This window comes from Hyperoodon ampullatus (genome assembly GCF_949752795.1).
Source record: "Hyperoodon ampullatus genome assembly, chromosome: 10".
Classification (NCBI taxonomy): Eukaryota; Metazoa; Chordata; class Mammalia; order Artiodactyla; family Ziphiidae; genus Hyperoodon; species Hyperoodon ampullatus.
In genome coordinates, this window is record NC_136923.1 from 52,728,724 (window position 1) to 52,750,150 (window position 21,427).

General features: G+C 48.1%; 1 protein-coding gene across 1 annotated transcript in view; it reads left to right on the forward strand.

The window, feature by feature from the left end:
* SUSD5 (sushi domain containing 5) overlaps positions 1-14,860 on the forward strand; it is a gene marked incomplete at both ends in the record, with an annotated part of 40,535 nt that extends 25,675 nt beyond the window's left edge. Inside the window, 2 exons of the mRNA XM_079713883.1 lie at positions 614-802; positions 13,566-14,860. Of these exons, the coding sequence (XP_079570009.1) occupies positions 614-802; positions 13,566-14,860 (1,484 nt within the window). The remainder of the gene's footprint in view (positions 1-613; positions 803-13,565) is intronic.
* Between the last annotated feature and the right edge of the window lie 6,567 nt (positions 14,861-21,427).

Consider the following 21,427-nt stretch of genomic DNA (forward strand, 5'->3'; position numbering starts at 1 on the left):
GCCACACCTAGAGAGAAACCTGAGCGCTGCAATGAAGACCAATGCAGCTAAATAAATAAATCTTTTTTAAAAAAATAAAAACACAAAGTTGTAGCACTTTGTAGCACATTTATTCATTCAACAAGTATTTTTTGAGTGCTTCATCTGCGCCAGGCATTCTGCCAGGTCCTGGGGATGCCAGGGTGAAGGAGATCTCAGTTTAAGGTGCAGGCAACACCCATGGGGGAGAGGGGGTTGCTTTTTGTTTTTCTCCTCTTGTTCTGTTCCTTTTGGATTAATCCAATATTTTATATTATTCCATTTTACTTCCTCTACTGGCTTCTTTTTTTTTTCAGTATTTATTTATTTGGCTGCATCCGGTCTTAGTTGCAGCATGCAGGATCTTTGCAGTGTGTGGACTCTAGAGCGCATGGGCTTAGTTGCCCCAAAACATGTGTGATGTTAGTTCCCCGACCAGGGATCGAACCCACGTCCCCTGCATTGGAAGGCGGATTCTTAACCACTGGCCCACCAGGGAAGTCCCAAGGGGTTGTTTTTTAAGTTTTTTTTTTCCTCCCAGGCTGAAAAAGTTCTGCAGAGTTTGGGAAAACTTATTGTGATTCCTTGTCCTCAGAGAAGCCGTGTGGAGACCCACCTTCCTTCCCACACACCATCCTGCAAGGCCACACGGGCTTGGAGATGGGGGATGAGCTGCTGTACCTTTGTGCCCCCGGCCACGTGACGGGCCGGCGCGAAACAGCCTTCACCTTGCTGTGCAACAGCTGCGGGGAGTGGTATGGCCTGGTCCAGGCCTGCGGGAAAGGTAAGCAGGAAAATGACTCCAGGACAGCTGTCTGGACCGCTCCTCCTGATGGGAATTTGCTGCTGCTGCCCTGCTGTCGTGCTCTACTCCCTGGGCTGCCCCGTGAGTCTGAATAAAATTACAGCTGAGGCTAAAAAGACTCCTGGTGGGCATTTAGCTCCCGAAACCTGATCTGATTCCCCCAGATGTTCCCCATTCCATCATCATCGTATGCCTGGGGGTGAGGCTTCTGCATCCCACCCCTGCCCAGCCCCCTTGGGAATTCTCCCAATGGCAGAAATCACTCTCTCCTATGACTCCTACACCATGGACCTCACGCCAGCCCGTGAATTGTTCCCTGACCTCACAGGGTTCCTTTCTCCCCAAGACTCCTTCAGGGCTCACCTTCCTGATCCCCCATGACCTCTGGGTACCAAGTGGAGGTTGGCGCTATAGAGGGGGATAACTCCAGCACCACAATGTTACTGAATTTATAGGACAGCTGGTCCCCAGAATGTCCGGCAGATCCTATGGGAGAACCATGATGAGACTAGGGTGCTGTCTTGTCTGTGAGCTTCATCCATGTTGTTGCCTGAGCTGTGTTTTTTTGTGTTCATTGCAGTTTACTATCTATAGTGTGAATACACCACCCATTATTTCTGTTGGTGGTCATTTGGCTTGTTCTCGTGTTGTGACTGTCGAAAATTTACGCTGCGGTGATCGTTCTCCTCCACATCATTCGTTTCACATGTGAACACATTTCTTTTGGTTCCTGGCAGTGGAGTTGCTGCCCATGGGGTAGGTGTGTGTCCAGCTTATATGGATGCTGCCAGAGAGTTTTCTAAAGTGTTTTGACCAGTTTACTCTCCCACCAGCTGTGGGAGAGTAAACTGGTCTGAGAGTAAGAGCTCTGTTCCATCATCCTCACCAACCTTCAGGATTGTGAGACTTTTTACCTTTTTACCAATCTGGTGACTACTCCATGGTGACCTGTAAAACCCATGTCTCTACCCAAGCACTTATCTAATCAGATACTATTAGCATTTACTCAGTAAGTGTCTGTCCAAGATTTTTGCCCATTTCTCTAATTGATTTGATTATTTACATTAATGTTGGATTTCTTTTTTACAAAAACTTTCTTAATGTGTTGAAATTTTCTCTCTCATTCTGTGGCTTATTTTTTCCTCTTGGAGTGTTTTTTGATGAAGAGTGAGATTTTGCTGTCTCATACTCTCTGTGCACAATTAAAAATTTGTTTTCTTGTTATTGATAGACTGACACGTTAGTAAAAATGCAATAAAAATGAGTTAGCATAAAACTAAAGGAAAGATATTCTAGATATAAATAAAAATTTTCCTTAAATAGACATAAAATTCCCCTGTCAAATTGTTACAAAAGCTTCTAGGGGCTTCCCTGGTGGCGCAGTGGTTGAGGGTCCGCCTGCCGATGCAGGGGACGCGGGTTCGTGCCCCGGTCCGGGAAGATCCCACATGCCGCGGAGCGGCTGGGCCCGTGAGCCATGGCCGCTGAGCCTGCACGTCCGGAGCCTGTGCTCCGCAACGGGAGAGGCCACAGCAGTGAGAGGCCTGCGTACCGCAAAAAAAAAAAAAAAAAGAAAAAAGAAAAAGACAAAAGCTTCTAAAAACTTCCTACTTGCCTGTCACATACTAATAACAAAGTTACAGAGTGGGACAAGTCCTTGAAACACAATTTGAGCCATTTTCTAGAACTTTCCTCTGTTGCTGCCGCTTTGTGGCAGGCAGGAGCTCCTGCCAGTTCCGATGGATTCACCTGTCTGAGAAAATGAGGCATAAGACCTGACTTCCTGCTTGTTGCATGTGTCGTCTCAAAGCAGACCCAGGCTCACCCTGAGGCGTCAGTGGGCTGGCTGTGTTTCTGGCGAGGCACCGAGGTTGCACCATCCCACGAGGCACGCCCACCACTCAAAGGGGTTGTTTACTGGCCCCAGTAGAATGAGAACTAAATGAAGGTTTTGTGTGTCTGAAATGGTGTTTATTTTCTCACCGCAAAGCAGAGTCGTTGGAGCTTTCAGCTGCTGGGCAGAAATTCTGGTTTCTACACTTAGCTGAATATACAGACCGTTATAGTTTTCATTACTCTGTAGATTTAACATTTAAAGTATGTGTTATTATAAGTGTGTGTGTGTGTATTTGTGTGTGTGTGTGTTACAAGAATATTGTCACCAGGTGTTTGACTCCACCTTACATGTATTTTTCCAGTGAACACCAAATTTTTTTGATTAAGGAACTGCTTCAGTTGGAGAAAAGTCATCTTGAGAGGGTGGGCCGAACAAGGGTTTTGGAGTTGGACCCATCTTGGTTTGGACAACATTCCTTCTACGGCCTATTGGCCATTCATTCATTATGTCCCTCTCCCTTCATCTGGCAGAGTCTCAGGTACTGTGTAATCAACGTTGAGCAAAACTGTCCCAACCCTAAAGGAAACTAGTAAACTGAATACCTTAGGAGAGACAGAGAAGTAGTAGATGATGAGGTAAAAGGGAAAGCTGGAAAACGAGGTGTCCCAGGTGAAATTTTAAAGGAAGTGTGTGTTCCCAGGTGGGAAAAGTGCTCAAAGGCTGCACAGGTTCAGTCAATGGAAGCTAAAAAGTGTGCACTGGTTTCACAGCCTAAGAAGGTTCTGGTAGCCTCATGTTTTCAGTGTGTAGCTGGGGAGTGGGATGCACCTGGGCAGAACTGCAGCGAGCACAGGAATGAGCTGGAGTGAGGAAGAGGGCCAAGGCAGACAACTTCTGCTGTTCACGGAGAGGATTGGGGCGGCGGGGGGGAGGGGCAGAGGGTAGAGCTGCAGGAGGATTGGGGGCCAGAGAGGTGGAGGGGTAGTTTTGTTTTGTCTGCTTGCTTGCTTTTGTTATTCTAAGGTGGGAAGTACATCACTCAGAACAGGACCTGTGATATGGTCTGAGCTCAGACCATATTCTTTCCCTTTCACTCTCACGCTGATGGAGGAGGGTATTAGGCCCCTCACTGAAAGATCTAAAGGGATTTGTGTGACGCTGGCTCCTTGCTCCCTTGTGTGTTACTGACTCCAGCTTCCTGTACAACAGATAATCAAAGGCGGGCTGTGACTTCAGCTGTCTAGTACTTGGGTGAGAAATTGGTCTCTGCCAGCGGGCATCTCAGATTCTGGAGACAGCAAATGATCCTTCCAGAAAGGCATGGCCTGTGTGGCTTTAGGACTTGGTGGAGACGCCGTGGGCAAGCAGCCGGGGACTTTCTAACGTGTAGCTCCCAAGCATTCCAGACTTGTGGCCCCAGCTGCCCCTCGCCTCCAGGGAGCACTTGTCACTTCTGCACTGGGCTCGGCCCACAACCCTCCCTACACACCATGTGGCTGTCTGTCAAGACCCTCCCCTGCCCCCAGCCCAGAATGTTTCCTTATGTTTCCTGTGAGGTGCTGGAGCTCGCTCCAACCACTCTGGCAGAACCTGCCCCCGGGGTCCCTGCCCCTTATTCCCCTCATGACCTCTTCAGGCCCAGAGAGCCTCAAGGCTCGGGTGCCATGGAGGTCAAGACTTAAAAGAACTTGGGGCTCAAACGAGTTTGGTCTCGGAGATTGCAGGGGCTTAGGAGCTCAGGGCTACTAGGAAGACTGTTTCACTCAAATTTGTCACTGTTTGGGCATCTTGAAGACTGGCTAGAAGACTTGGGTTAGATTCTCTAAAAGCAGAACCTGTTCAGATATCCATGGCTTGTTGAGGGAGAAAGGGAATAAGGGAGGCAGGGAAGGTGAGAGGGAGGAGTTAAGGATGTGGCCTCAGCTGGATCCTTGCTTTGCCTGATCCCTTGGGGAGCTGGGGAGCATGAACTGCACCACAGGGTTGGTCCCACTTGGAAGCAAGGGGACCGGCCTGAGTTCCTCCATATTAGTCTGTCATTGGCTGCAGGCTGCTGTACACGGAGGGCAAGGCGGGTTGCAACCCCCCCTAAATGAGGCTCCCATCCCTCCAAGGGCAGTCCTCCAGAGGAGTGGCAGCTGTGAACCCTCAGCTGCCGTCACTCACAGCGGCTGGGGGATGGGTGCACTGGTCTGGGAAAGGGGACATGAGCACCGACAGCATCCACTACAGTGGAGAACTTAGTTGCTTATTAAAGCATCAGTTCAGGAGAGCAGTGGTTTAAAGAAAAATTAGTAAAGCGGGGACTGCCTGAATGAGCGTGATGAAATTTAAACTTTGAATGGTGAGCAGGCATGAATGCATAGGGACACGTCCACCTGGGTGGTCAATGAGTGGCCAGTGCAGGAGGGTGCCTCAGGCACACACTGCCCACCCAGGTTGTATGTTCACCTCGACGTTATGGTCCAGCCTCAAGTGGTGCTGGTGAAATCTCTCACTTAGCACAGGGACTCTACCATGACCATCAACCTGAATGGGTGAGGACTTCTTAAACTGCCATTTTCTCCCCTCTGCGTGTTGGTATTTCTCTAGCTTTGGTTCCTAGAGTCCAGGTCTGGGTCTGGCCATTTTGTTTTCCGTTCTCCTACCCGAAACCACAGTTGGTTTCCGTTCCCAGTTGGGCAGCACGAAATGTTTGTCATACCTCTCTAATGTTCTTGGTATCCAACTATGATTGATTGTTGCCCTAATTATAGAAAAATCCTGGTGTTTTGCTCCTTACGCATGTGCGCAGATGTCCACGCTATATTTGGTTTTCTTTGGGCTTCTTATTATACCAAGTCCCATATCTTCAAGGCCATATCCATCTCTGGCCACTTGTACCCTAGGAATAGTCTCTGACCTCCCAGCACTCCGAGTAGCCACCCCTGGCCATGTGACCATGGTGCCACACGTGCTTCCCTGGGCACACTGACCATTCCCCTACTTGCTGTCCTGGGTGCTCATTGCCTTCAACACCTCTGCCCTCTCCTGACTCAGCACCCAGTGGTCCTATGGCCTCTACCCTGGTCTGCAGATACCCCAGCAAGGGAGAGACTCATAGACCCTTGCTCTCTGATTTGCCCCTTGATCCTCCTTTAAAACTTGCCCTGGGGGCTTCCCTGGCAGTTCAGTGGTTAAGATTCTGAGCTTCGACTGCAGGGGGCACAGGTTCAGTCCCTGGTCAGGGAACTAACATCCCACATGCCACATGGCGTGGCCAAAAAAAAGACAACTTGCCCTGACAAAGGGTATCTGCTAAGACAGGCTCTGAAAAGCCTTTAAGATTTTCCACTCCAAGCTCCATGGTTCTGTTTGCGCTTTCTGGTCTGTAGTATCAGGAAAGTGAGTGACACCAAGCTTGACCTCACTCTACCAGCCCTGCCACCTCTGAGTCCAACAACAAATGGACAGCTATTCCTTTTCCTTTCCCTGATCTGTTGCAGCTATGGAAACAAGACCCATTCCCCATTTGGGCACTGAGAAAAGAGCTGTCGTAAATCATGCCAAACCTGTTCCATGTCATCTCTGTTTGGAGAGTTGTTTTTTGTTCTTGTTTTGTTTTTTTAAACAACTTTCCTGAGGTTTAATTTGCATACAATAAACAGTAACCATTTAAAATATAAAAGTCTCTGAGTTGTCACAGATGTGTACACCCATGAAACCACCACCAGAACCAAAATACAGAACATTTTCATCTTCCCCAAGTCTCCTCATGTTCCTTTCTGAAAGAGGAGTTTTATACACTTTATCTCATTTCATCTTCATAAGTCTGAAAGTAGAAATGGCCAGCTCCAATTGATAGATGGGAAAACTGAGGGACAGAGAGGTTCAGTAACTTCCTGCGTCAGACAGCCAGAAAGAAGCACAGCCAGGGGACTTCCCTGGTGGTCCAGTAGTTAAGAATCTGCCTGCCAATGCAGGGGACACGGGTTCGAGCCCTGGTCCAGGAAGATCCCACATGCCGCAGAGCAACTAAGCCTGTGCGCCACAATAACTGAGCCTGTGCTCTAGAGCCCGCGAGCCACAACTACTGAGCCCGCATGCCACATCTACTAAAGCCCGCGTGCCTAGAGCCTGTGCTCCACCACAAGAGAAGCCACCGCAATGAGAAGCCTGTGCACCACAGCAAAGAATAGCCCCCACTCACTGCAACTAGAGAAAGCCCGTGCACAGCAACAAAGACCCAAGGCAGCCAAAAATAAAAAAAGAATTATTAAAAAGAAAAAAAAAGCAGAGCCAAGATTAAAACCAGGCACGTCTCATTCCAACATCTTTATGATGGCTGTGTGCTTCTCCAGGGGCCTCTAAAAAGCATCAGGGCAGTGCAGGGCTTGCTTTGTAAACTAGCTGTTCCCTCACTAAGTTCCTTTGCTATTTTCCCTCATTTCTAAAGCCCATCATTTGTTTTCTTAAATTAACTTCCATTTCTGTTTTTCTCCATCTTCTAGACTTCCTTCATAGGATAAAAGCCAGAGACTGGACTGAATTTAGAATTTCTTTGTAAATATTGCCATATTTGTTCAGAGGTTCATTGAACCAGTGGTTATTTCTGGCTTGTCTGGTTGTCTTTTTCAAAATTACTATTTTTAAAGGCTGTGTAGCCAAGACCAGAGGGAAAAAGAAGGCATGTGTGGGCTTCCATAAATGAAACAACATGAAAAAACATGAAAAGTGGCAGCACTGGGAGAGCCCAGGGTTATGGACCCTGGCCTGTATACTTCTGCCCCTGATAAAGGCACGACCTGGGCAACCCTTTTCTTTTTACTCCTGATTTCTATTGATGTGTAGTCTTTGGTTTTCCTAAAGTAACAATTAAATCTAAACACACAGGGAATGACTTGGTTTTTGCCAAGAGAGCCCATGGAGTTTACATTTCCTGGACCCGTTGGTCTAAATCAGAAGGCCCAATGTTGTGCCAGCCCAGCTTTCAGGAGAGCGTGGGGGAGGGGAGGGCTGGAGGGTTGGTTAAGGAGAGCGCAGACTCAGGGGAGCAGAGGGAGGGGAGAGAAATTACACCTCAGCAGGCAAAGGGCTGATGTTCCCCACCTTGAGGCAGAGTGTAATTTTGGGTTGACATTCAGTGAGCAACAAACTTTACTGTTACTCAAGAAGGGAAAAACAGGCTTGGGATATTTTGTCATGAGTAGACTGTTTGTAAACAGTTGGTGTCTGTGTCTTCATTTGAGGTTTTGGCGAAACTGTGACACAGTGAGAGCCTGTTTCTGAGCCAGACCTTGACCTGAGAACCTGGGCAGGCAGGAAGAGCTTGGCTCTGGGCCCTGGGCTGCCATCCAGGGATGCTCTAAGCTCAGGGAGCTCTGAAGGCAGAACCTCCAGACGGACAGGCAGACAGACACACACACACACACGCACACACACACAGCTCAGACTGGCCATAAGGGTCCAGGTCAAGGCAGGCCCACCAGGCAAGAGTGGGCTGACCTATCCCAAATCCCCAGCTCTAACATTATACGCTAGGCCAGTATTTCCTGCACAAGAAGGTATGGGGGAGGAGAAAATGGCTCACGTCCTGCCCATATTCCAGGTGCCTTTTGACTTCTGAAGCTCATGGGCTGGGTTACATGGGAGAAGGAATTTAGCCGACATTGATTATGCTCAGTACTAGGACTAAGAGGTGGGTTACCATTCTTTGCTACTGTCATGCACCAAATAATGCCCTGGCTGACGGACTTCCAGACTGAATCAAGCTTGATCAAAACGGGCTTCCGTCACTAACTTGTTCACCTCTTCACTCACGCGTTTATTCATTCAACAAATATTTCCAGAGTGTCTACTATGTGCCAGGCACCACGCTGAGTGCTGGGGATACAAAGGCAGAGAGGACTTGTCCACACACCAGAAGACAGAACTGTCACAAATACTCTGAGAGGATGACCAATATGGAGTCCCAAACAAACACTTCCCAACACAGACGGTCCTCAACCTCAGACACACGTCAGAACCAAGTGGCAAAATGCCCAAATAACACTCAGTGCTCACAAACAGTTCTCAACGTCAGACACACGTCAGAACCAATTGGCAAAATGCCCAAATAGCACTTGGTGCTCAAAAGAGAAGCTTGCCGGGTGCACACCAGTGAACTTACCTCGGTCTTGGAGCTCGTCAGCGCTTCCAGAGGCATCTTTCCATTCCACCAAGGGAAAGCGTACGCGGGCAGCCAGTGCCGAGCTGGGAAGAAACAGGGAGAATCCCCGAAACAAACAGTTTCGACAGCTGCTATGAACGTCCCCCTAGACCCCCTCTCAGAGCCAGCGAACCACGAGCAACTAGCTACGCGCAGCCATCCCGGCGCGTCTTCATGGCGGCGGCTCTGGTCGGGAAAACCTGAAAATCCAGGAGCCAGATATCGCGAGAGCCCAGCCTCAGGTTAGGAGCCAAATACTTAACCTAAAGTGGGTCCAGCTGCTTGCCGCTCAAAAGCCAATAAAGAGGCAAGGTTGATGGAAAGAAAAGTTGGCTTTATTTCAAAGGCCAGCAACCGAGAGGGGAGGGCAGTCTCCTGTCCAAAGACCGACTCCCCCCACTGACAATCAGTGGGCAAGAGCTTTTATAGGCAGAGGGAGAGGACTACATGCAGAAACAGCACAGTCAGCTCTGACCGTCATCTTGAAATTGGTCAGGCGGTGGTCTGATCACCATCATCTTGATTGTTTTAGGTTCAGTTAATCTTCAGTTCCAGAGTCGGTTTGTTCCCATTTCTTTGAGGCCAGTTCTCAGAATTGTGGCAGCTTATGTCATGGCTACACACTGGTCATCATATAGTTAACTTCTTCCACCTGCTGGGGGTTTTAGTATCTACAAAGTAGCCTTCATCGAGTCATAGCAGTAACATCAAAGATCACAAATATAATAATGAAAAGTAAAATGAATGGGCTTAAATTTTAGGAGCAGATCAGAAAGGATTTTTAAATGTGTTTATAACTCTGCAAGTCATTAAATAAGCAAGATAAGGAGACTTATTAGAAATAAACCAAATGCTCACTAATCCAGTTTCAGAGCCCAGGAAAGCACCACACCTCAGCATTCCATCCAGACCTTGGTGCTGGAGATCTTTGCATTTTGCCCTTTTTAAGGTGCAGAGTGAAGTAGGGGGAAACTCCTGAGCTTTGTTTCCACCTGCAGAACATGTCTGACTCCAAATGTGGTGAAGTGGGGGGCAGTGGAGGGGGATCCCTCACACCAACAACCAGTTTTGCAAATCTCTGGACACCAGCTGGGCGTCCTACAGTTCAATTCCATTCTAACATTACCTACCTGGAGTTAGTGCAGAGCCCATGGATTATGGGCTCCGTCCCACAAGACAGCCTCTGCTTTACATGCCAATCACAAATCCAGGTCACCTGGACTTGTGACCAACTGGCTATAAATTGGGGGTTTTTACGACCCCCTCCTCAGGTTTGACAATTTACTAGAACAGCTCACAGAACTCAGGAAAGGACTTTACTTATAGTTACCAGTTTATTATAAAGGATATTACAAGGATACAGGTTGAATAAACCAGATGAAGAGGTACATAGGACAAGGTCTGGAAAGATCCCGAGGACAGGAGCTTCTGTCCCTGTGAACCTGGGGTGTATTCCTCCCCAGCACGATGGATGCATTCACCAACCTGGAAGTTCTTGAAACCCTGTAGTTTAAGGGTTTTTATGGACGTTTCATTATGTAGGTATGGTTGGTTAAATCATTGGCCTTGGCGATCAGCTCCATCTCCAGCCCCTCTCCCTAGGTGGGGGTGGGGCTGAAAGGTCCAACCCTCTAATCACGTGGTTGGTTCCTCTGACAACCAGCCCCCATCCTGAAGCTCTCTAGGGGCCCACAGTCACCTCATTAACATAACTCAGGTATGGTCAGAGAAACTTGTTATGCGTAACAAAAAATATTCCTGTCACCCCTATCACTCAGGAAATTCCAAGGGTTTTAGGAACTCTGTGCCAGGAACCAAAGACCAAATATGTATGTTATTATATCACAAGAGCATAGGAAACATTTCTATTTAATAATCATGTCTTGGACTTCCCTGGTGGTGCAGTGGTTAAGAATCTGCCTGCCAATGCAGGGGACACAGGTTTGAGCCCTGGTTCAGGAAGATCCCAAATGCCGCAGAGCAACAAAACCTGTGCGCCACAACTACTGAGCCCGAGCTTTGCCGCAACTTCTGAAGCCCGTGCGCTCTAGAGCCCGTGCCCCGCAACGAGAAGCCACCACAATGAGAAGCTCACACACCGCAACGAAGAGTAGCCCCTGCTCACCGCAACTAGAGAAAGCCCACGCGCAGCAAAGAAGACCCATTGTAGCCAAAAAATTTAAAAATAAATTAAAAATAAAAGAATTGTGTCTTGTAGTAGGATGTGACTTTCAAAGACCATTGAGAGGGGCAAGCTCAGTGGGCTGCTCTCTTCTGAGGACACAGCTACTTGAGACCTTCCTAACCAGCATGGTTCCTACCTCACCAAGCTGTCCTTACATTCTGGGCTCCTGCCTGTGGGGCCCGTCTTCCTTCTCACTCAGCTGGATTCAGGATACTTCACAGCACATCTCACAACTCAGAAGTCTTACAAAGAGCAAATCAGAGTTTCAAAAGATACTTTTTTATTTAATTAAAACATATATACAATGATATCACTTATATGTGGAATCTAAAAAATAAAACAAACTAGTGAATAAAACAAAAAAGAAGCCGACTCACAGATATCAAGAATAAACTAGTGGGGCTTCCCTGGTGGCGCAGTGGTTGAGAGTCTGCCTGTCGATGCAGGGGACATGGGTTCGTGCCCCGGTCCGGGAAGATCCCACATGCCGTGGAGCAGCTGGGCCCGTGAGCCATGGCCACTGAGCCTGCGCGTCCGGAGCCTGTGCCTGCAACGGGAGAGGCCACAATAGTGAGAGGCCAGCGTACCGCAAAAAAAAAAAAAAAAAAAAAAAAAAAGAATAAACTAGTGGTTACCAGTGGGGAGAGGGAAGGGGGAGGGGCAACATAGGGGTAGAAGATAAAAATAAAAGGGTTATTATGAGATTATATGGAATCGTGTGTGAAACTGTTGAAAACTGTAAACCACTATAGAATTTAAAGATCTTTCATTCAATTTTTAGAAAGTTTGAAAAAACATACATACAAATCATAAGGGAACAGATTAATAAATTATCAAAAAATAAAGAAATTTGGCCACCACACAGGTCAAGAAGTAGAATGCTGCCAGTACCCCCGAAAGAATCTGCTCTTTTGTGCTCGGCTTCTTTTGCACAATTTTATGGCTGTGAGATTCCATGTCGTGGGAAGCAGGGGTTGTTTCATTTTTATTGATGTCCAGATTTTCATTGTATGAATGTACGAGAGTGTATGTGTCATTTCTGCAATTAATGGCCATTTGAAGTGTATCTAGTTTCTGGTTATTATAAACATGCTCGTGCATGTCTTTTGGTGCCCATGTCCACACGTTACTGTTGGGTACATACTTAGGAGTGGAATTGCTGTGCTTCGCATCCTTGTTTATGCTAGGGATTTTCGGTCTGTTTAATTTTAGCCATTCTGGTGCTATGTAAATGGTATTTCATTATGGCTATAATTAGCATTTCTCTATTACTAATGAGGTTGAGCCTCTTTACATGTGTTAAATGACTATTTAGATATCCTTTTTGTGATGTTCTGATTCAAGTATCTTGGCAACTTTTCTATGGTTTGTCTGCCTATTTATTTATTTATTTATTTTAAACTTATTTATTTATTTATTTTTGGCTGCGTTGGGTCTTCGTTGCTGCGCGCGGGCTTTCTCTAGTTGTGGAGAGCAGGGGCTACTCTTCATTGCAGTGCACGGGCTTCTCATTGAGGTGGCTTCTCTTGTTGTAGAGCACGGTCTCTAGGTACACAGACTTCAGTAGTTGTGGCACACGGGCTCAGTATTTGTGGCTCACAGGCTTAGTTGCTCCACAGCATGTGGGATCTTTCCAGACCAGGGATCGAACTCACATCCCCTGAATTGGCAGGTAGATTCTTAACCACTATGCCACCAGGGAAGTCTCTGCCTATTTATTATTGATTTGTTGGAGTTCTTTATAAATTCTGGAACCCTTTGGAGGCTATATGTGTTGCAATTATCTTCAACTCTGTGGCTTGCATTTTAACTCTCTTCATGGTGGCTTTTGATGAACAGAAGTTCTTAAAGTTAATGTAATTCGATTGTCTGTCTTTGTGCCAATACCACACACAGTCTTAAAAAGTACTCCATTTTATAGTAAATCTTGAAATCTTGTAGTTTGCATGCTCCAGCTTTTCTTTTTCCTTGTCTATTCTTGGCCCTCTGCATTACCATAAATTTGAGCATCAGCGTGTCAATGTCTGAGATATTTATTAGGATTGTATTAAATCTACATAGATCAATTTGGGCAGAATTGACAGCTTAACCATTACACTTCCATTGTATTAACATAGGATAGCCCTTCACTACTTAAGTCTTCTTTAATTTTGCTCAGAAATACTTTGTACCGTTCTATGTAGAAATCTTACACATCTTTTGTTAGATTTATTCCTAGGAGTTTGGGGATTTTTTATGCTATGGCAAATGGTATCTTTTAAATTTTTTGTTTTCTGTTTATTGCTGGTATATAGAGATACAGTTGATGTTTTATGTTGACTGTAGACCCAGTTTCCTTGATAAACTTGCCTGTTAATTTGTTTAACACTTTGTATATAGGTTCTTTGGGTTTATCTGTGATACAGTCATAGCATCTGAGAATAACAGTTTTATTTCATTTGTTCCAGTCCTTATGCTTTTGGTTTCCCTTTCTGTGTTCTACACTGGCTCTGTGACCTCGGACTTAATGAGGCTTTTCCCTCTTTCCTTCCAGATGAGGGTGAGGTACATATTGACTATGAAGATAATTTTCCTGATGACAGATCTGTGTCATTCAGAGAGCTCATGGAGGATTCCCGGATAGAGGCAGAGGAGGACAGGGGTCAGGGAGAAGCCTCGGAGGAGGCTCCAAAGCAGGACCATCTGGTCTCTATTTCTGTGGGGAGAGAGGACACAGCCCAGGATACAGCTGTTGTGCCAACCACAGGTTTGCCCAGCACTGGGAGCAGTGTCCCCACAGACCTGCCAGGATCCCAACAAAACCAGAAGTACATGTTCTGGTTTCCTGATGAGACCTTCCACAAGCCTGAGTTGGAAAAGGAGATGGATGAGGACACCAAAAAGCAGTTTCCTGCTGGAGAAAACCACAGTGGCACCACATTGGCCCCAGGTGAGCCAGAAACTAGGGTCATCTACAGCAGCACTGATGGTCCCTTGGGGCCATTTGTGGGCAGGAATGACAGCAAGGCAGGTGACCCAATGGTGAGCAGCAGCGATGAGTCCTGGTTAGATGGCTACCCTGTGACAGATGGGGCTTGGAGGAAGACAGAGGCAGAAGAGGAGGAAGAGGAGGACAAGGGCAATCGATCAGTAGGACTGGAAGAAACCGTCCTAGTTACACCCAATCAGCCTGCTCTTGTGGAAGTTAAGAAGCCCAGGAGTACCATCCTCACACTCAGTGAGGACACAACCCACCGTTCAGTTCTTCCAACTCAAACTCTAGATGTAGAAGCTTTGGCTCTCAGACCCATGAGTGTGTCTGAAACTGAGAGTCCCAGCAAGGCGGATGGTGACCTGACCAGGGACCAGTCAACTGTTCCTTGGAGATATGCCACAGAGAAGCCTCCCATGTCCATCCTACCCTATGAGCTCACCAGCTCTATCCTGGAGATGGTGACAACCACCATCCAAAAGACGTCGAACCTCATTCCCTCAACTGTCACGGCGGCCACCCAGACTCCAATGGAAATCACTGCCCCTGAGGTCCAGGATACCTTTCCATACCTGCTGTCTGAGGACTTCCTGGGACAGGAAGTCCCCGGCCCAGGTGCAAGCGAGGAGCTTCTTCCAACCTTGGAGTCCTGCATAGGGGATAAGTGTCCCAGCCTCAGCAGAGGCCCCATCATTGCCACCATTGTCACGGTCCTGTGCCTGCTGCTGTTCCTGGCAGGCATGGGGGCTGTGTGGGGTTACCGCAGGTGCCAGCACAAGAGCTCCGTGTACAAGCTGAATGTTGGCCAGCGGCAGGTTGGTCACTACCACCAGCAGATTGAGATGGAGAAGGTCTAGCCACCTTGGGGGCTTGCCCGAAGCCCCTTGGGAGGAAGATAAACTGTGACATATCACATTGAGAAACACTGACAATTCACTAGCGCACGAAAAAAGTGGAGTAGGGCTCGTCTTCTCTTTCTCAGGTCTTTGTTTTCTAGGCTGAGAAGCATCTCTGGAGGCACCTGGCAGGGCAGGGAGGCTTTGGTGGCATCTTCACACACCTCAGCATCCCCTTGACCAACTGCCCTGGAACCTGTTGCACTAATCCCAGACCTGTGCTTCCTAATTCCAGTGAGAGGTCAAAATTCACCTCTTCATCATACAGTTGTCTTTTCCTTTTTTTAGGAAAGAAAATGACTGAGCCTGCAACATGAAATTTTCCAAATAGATGTGATGTACAGAGCATTTGAGAGCAGTGTTATTTCGGATATAGATATTTAATTGCTGGGAGTGGGATATGGAAGAATAATGGGTTATTTCCTTTTAATGCTGTGACATTGCTGAGGGCGTATGAGCCAAGAACCAGGACATAGTCTAGAAGCTTTGAGATTTTTAAAAAATTGTTTGTTGAAATTGGAAAGAATTTACAACAGATGTTTGGTTGGGGGGGGGAAGGGAGGAGTGGTGGGACACACATCCACCCTGTTCCCTCTATCCTGTGGGACAGCCCATCGTTTTTTTAAAAAACAAGGTTTGTTTTGTACCGGTAAGCACCATTTCCTCTCAGAAGCAGTGGCCTGGTTGTTCTTGACCAGTCTGTGCCTAGGAATGTCTTAGAGTTTTTGCCAGGACTAACAAAACTCAGTCCTCGGTTTCCTTTCTCAGGATTAACCATTTCTCTGAACTCCAGGAAGAGAGAATGAACTAGGAGGGAAAAAATGTTTCAAGAGGGCCAAGGGCTAGGATATCAAGCATGGGTACCTACCTGATAGAGAAGCAGAGGAATTGAAAAGGAATATGAAATGGTCTGTGACGATCTGTTCTTTACCCTGTTGTGGCGATTATGAGCCCTCTAGAAACAGCCTGAGTGCAGGATGGACTCCCCATAGCTGTTGAGCACCCAGTTCATGGTGTCTCCATCATCTTATGGTGACTCAGCACATCTTGCTTATGATGACAGAGCATGGTCCTCAGACCAGTGGCATCAACATCACCTGGGAACTTGCTAGAGGTGCAAATTCTCTGGTTCCACCCCAGATGAAGTGGAGACCCTGGGGGTGGGGCCCAGCTATCTGTGCTTTAACTAGCCCTCCAGGTGATTCTGATGCACGCTCAGGACTGAACTACAGGCTTACAAGCACATAAATTTTGAGCTTTGAGGCCAGCTGAGGCTCTGGAGGCACCGATGAGGAACACCTGAGGTCTGTCTTGCACGGAGGTCAGGCATCGCTGTGCCCCTGGATAGCATTTGAGGCTGCTGAAACATCACTTCCAACTCAAAAATAGGTAACATTAACACAAATGTATTAATAAATTTATTACAAATAAATAATACATGCAAATGTATTATTTGATAGAACTGCAAAATAAACCCAACACATCAGTTTTTACGTTTTTATTGATTTGGTGTCATCTAAATTAATGTTATAGGATCTAAAAATGCACGTAGAAAGGGAATGCTTAAGAACACTGTAAACCTAAATTGTATGTCATCATGTGTGTTTTGAGACTGGTAAATGTTTACTGCTCACAAAAATTTGGGGGTGGGGATCCATTAACACAAAGCTTCTGACATTTTTTAAATAAATAATTATTTCCCCAAACAGTTACTTAGTGTATTTTATATCTGCATTATATCACAGTGGTTTTTTTTTTAAAAGGATTCTCTAGTAGTCTTGAAAGTAACGTCTTAATACTTGTTGGATCTAAGACCACCTTTTCTAAGCCTAACTCTCAGCCATGTGACCTCCCACAGCAGGATTTTGGGGAGTCTGCAGAGCTCCTGCCCCCTCCTCCCTCCTTCCATCTTCCTCACCCCAACCAGAGACTATGCCTCTCACTACAACAAAAAGCCCAGGGCCTTGCTACTCAAAGTGTGGTGCCCAGGCCAGCAGCACAGACACCACTTAGGAGCTTGTTAGAAATGCAGAATCTCAGGCCCCTCCCCAGACCTGCTGACTCAGACTCTGTGTTTAACAAGATGCTCAGGTGATGGGTGCGTGCGGTCAAGTTTGAGAAGCACTGGCCTAAGAGACCAGAACCAACTGCCTCCCTTCTCCTAACTGATGGGACAGTCAAAAGGAATCAATAGACAGAGTTAGGGGTAGGCGGTCAGGAAAGCCTGGGGAGGGCTAAGAGAACCATCAAGGTGTGATGCAGGGCTGTTAGGGGCCCAGAGGAGAGCTTCAGCAACAGGAAAGCCCCCGAGGGACAAGGGCTCTGGCCTCAAGAAGAATACAGCCCCTGTCCAGCGGTGGCCTAGAGAGGCAGGGTTTTTAAAGACCTGGACCTCTTCTCTCAGCCTGCAGTCCCTTGCCAGCAAGTCCCAGCTGTGGGCAGCGGCAGTCGAGGGTGAGGGAGCCCGGGCAATGTCTACCCAGGGGCACAGGGCAAGGTGGACAACAGATCTGGAGGTGTGAATGGAGTAACTCAGCTCAGAGACCGTCAGCACCAGTCCCATCTGCCTTATGTCCCTCTTTACCTCTGCGAACACCGGGTATGACCCCTCCCAAGCCACCCAGTGTTGTGGACACTGTTGGTGCCCACCCAGATCCCCTTCACTGGGCAGGGGAATCCTCCTCCTGCTGCCCTGTTGGCTGCTAAAATGCTCATAAATGCATACGTACCCTTCTCGCCCAGAGAATTGTCCTCAGCCTAATGGGAGTTCCCTCGCCCAGGAATTAGCCCCTCACACCCCTCCACCCATGCGGCAGCCTTCATACAGCCAGTGAGTTATGGACACAAGCACACAGAAGGCCGGCCTCCTTGCCTCAAGGTGGGAGAGCTCCCATGGGATCATGCTGAGGCTGGTCTCCAACGAGACCACACCCTTTCCAGCTCCTTCCTGCTTCCCTTCTCCTGAGAGCACCCCATCACTCGCACAAGGCTTTGCTTCAAGAGATCAGGACTTAAGACGTCCATTGATGGGTAAACTCTTACTGCCTACACCGCCACTCCTGCTCAGTCCAAACTTTTCCACTGTATCCTCTGGAATTCTTGGGCTGACATCAACAGAATCCCTGTGTCCTCCACCTCCTCTTCCAATAGCCGATGCGTGTGAACTCTCTGGCCCATGGGTCTAGTTTTGCCCTGGCTGGTTCCTCACTCTTTCCACCTGCCTCCTTCTACACTTTTCTTTCTCCTTGCTGGTCCATGGGTGATAGGCCTGGAGCACAGTAGCTATTGGCTGTCATGCCTGGAGGCTTTTGGTCCTCATTAAACAGTAAATACTTCATCACTTCTCGGACCTTGGCAGCAAGAGACCAGCTCATCAGACCCAAAGCAAGCCCTGGATTCCCAGTGTTTTCCTAGTGAGATCCCAGTTCTCTGAAAGAGAGTCTTCCTGGGGAGAGCAATGAGCCTGCATCTCCTGAAGGCTCTGGGCCCGTCCACAGCTGGCAAGGACTCCCCCTCTACGTGACAGCCAACAGTCCTTGGGGTGAGGGCTCTGCTTCACTAGATGCACATCAGAAACCTCACAGACCTGAGAAAACAGCTCATTACAACACGCGTCCTAGAATGACTGGGTCTGGTTAAGACAGCCCCACCACCAGACTGAGAAAGAAAGCAGTAAAGAACAAGCAAAGTAAGGGACTTCCCTGCTGGTCCAGTGGTTAAGACCCCACGCTTCCACTGCAGGGGGCACGGGTTGGATCCCTGGTCAGGGAACTAAGATCCCGCATGCTGTGCGGTCAAAAAAAAAAGAAGAAGCAAAGTAAAACATTTAATGTGACTCTAATTTCCCACAGAATGAAATTGTACCCACTGCCCTGACCCAAGGAGAGGTGGAAAAGATATTGGCAACAACCTTTGTAGTGTGGCCTGCTGACCACGACCCTAAAGTGGGCCCATCTTGTTTCTGTTGGTACAGTTAAGAAATTGCTTCATTTCTTCCCACTTTTTCTTGTAAAAGGAGGCACCATTAATCTTACGCTATCAGCTCCAAGAAGATAGCCAGTCAACTCACTCATTCAACAGGCCACCAAAGCCAGATTTGAGGTGGGGCGCAGTTTAGGCCTAGGGTATGGTGCTCACGGTGCCCACCTCCGAGAGATCATTCTGCTATGGCACATTCCACGGCTGCTCCTGACTTGTTTCTGGGGTAGGAGTGGGTGAGTGAAGGCGAAGCTGGGCCCTCCTGGTGAATTCCCTCTCAGGGAGATGCCCCGGGGACGGGCTGCAGGCACAGGAAGTCCTATGCACAAAACCTTTGGCTGAGGCTGACTTAAGGTCCCTTCCCTTCCCACCCCCCTCCTTGTATATAGTTTAAACTCTCCACACTAGGTCATTCAAGCCTGGAGTCACCAGAAAAAAGAAGTCGCTGTTTGGGAGATGGCAGATGGTCAAGAGTTCGGACAGCTGCGATGAAGGATTAGTTGTGGGTTTTTCTCAGAGCCTCGCTACAAACTGAGCTGCCGTTCCATGTGCAAACACTATTAAATGAGAATGTTTTCTCTGGCTCCAATCCACCTTCTCCCCACAGTTTAAGTATTGAATTTTTTTAAAAAAACTGAAGTAGTTTAGGTTTACATCTCACATTTAAAACTTAAAAACGTTATTCCCATCAATGTTGACAGAAACGGGCCACTGTTGATTCCACCAACAGTCATAATAAACTCTTGCCCACTGACAATCTAACAAATCATTTTCTGTTTGCCACTGAGTTTGGTTCAATAAAATTTTTGTGCTCTTAAAATTCCCTTAGTAAGAACTCCAAAAAGCAACGTTTCCGAAGGCGGCATTTGTGGGCAACGGACCCAGTGGTTCTGGATCCCAGAGGTGAGCACAACAGGTTAGTGGCAGTAATTAGAAAGCCTCAAACTCAGAAAGATACTAGTACATTGAATAGCATGGTATGTGCAACATTTCAGTCCATTAGTTGCTTTTAAATCTTTATGTACACACAAACCTGCCCCCAACCCTTTCCTGCTAAGGTAAAGTGTGAACATTAACAGAGGTGCAGGGGGTGCCTTTAGACCCTCCCCAGTGTAGGCCCCTGCCTGGGCTGCCTGAGAGGCATTGGGGCTGGAGAGAACCCCCTGCCCCATGGTGGGCAGCTTCCCTGGGTGGAAACCTAACAGTACCCGTGGGGCTGCGGGCAGGTGGGTCAGAGGACAAGCAAGGCATCCTAGTCTCGGTCTGGAAACTCCCACAAAGCTTACAAATGTGTTTTGTTTTGTTTTGTTTTTTTCAAAAGACAGGCCAGACTAATGCTGAGCCCACGAGGTCTCAATCCAGGATTCTTCTAGGTTCTTCCAAGAAAACCCGCTCAGGGAGGTACTGGGCTGAGGTCGCTGAATGCAGCCTGCGAGCTGGGGTTTATTCATGGTGGGTTTGGAAGAATCGCCCCACTTTTTGTTTTGTTTTTTTTCACTTAATTGGTTTGGCTTCTTTCGAAGTAAAAACTTAGTAATTTGGTTCCACAGCCTTCAAGCAAAGCAAAATGCTGACAGTGTTGATCCTACTGTCCCCAGGGTTTCTTTCCCAGGGGACACCGCTAGGATGGGGGTGGAGGCACTTTCAGTCCCCAGTGAAAAGAGGCCAACCTCACACAGTGGAGGAGAACCTCTGCCCACCACCAGGCAACCCTGTGGGGAACATCCTCACCCACAGAAAGCTCACCCGGGCTCCGAGGAGGAGGACCAGAGGGGAGCTCTGTGGGCACAGAGAGGTGGACAGTCGGGCCTCCTTGCATGTCCTCGTACAGCCGGGAAGAGCCGCAGCCTGGAGCTTCAAGGAGGCTCAAGTGTGTGCGGGTCCAGAGCCTCCACTGATGGGGTCCTGGGGCAGGGCACCCAAGCACGGGCCCTGCCCGCCTTGCAGTCCCGCCCTGGGACCCACTCCCCACTGGATCCCTGACTTAGGCTCTGCTAATGACCTCACCTGAGAAAACGCTCCAATTTTATTTGCAGCCTGAACATGGCATCCCAGCCTCAGACAGCTGCTTGGCACCGAATGCCTTACTTACCCACCCAGCCATCTTTCCCATCTCAGGAAACGGCAACTCCATCCTTTCCGTGCTTCTGGCCCAAAACCTCGAGGTCACCTTGAGCCTCTCTCTTTTTTCCTCTATGCTCTACGGCCAATCTGTTAGCAAATTCTATTGGCCCTGCTTTAAAAAAAATCCGCCATCTGACCACTCCTCCCCATGTCTCTCCTGCTACCGCCCAGGGCCGAGCCCGCATCCCCCTTGCCTGGATTTTTGCAGCCATCCCCTAACTGGTATTCCTGCTTCTACCTTTGCTCGCTTCCAGGTTTCTCACGGGATGGCAGCTGGCGTGCTCCCCGTAAAACGCAAGTCAGCCCAGGCTCCACTCTGCTCCACAGCTCCCACCCCACTCAGGGCAGAAGCCAGTGGCCTTACACTGGCCGGCAAGGCTGAGCCCCCCACCCTCCCACCCACACACTTATCCTCACCTCCTTCCA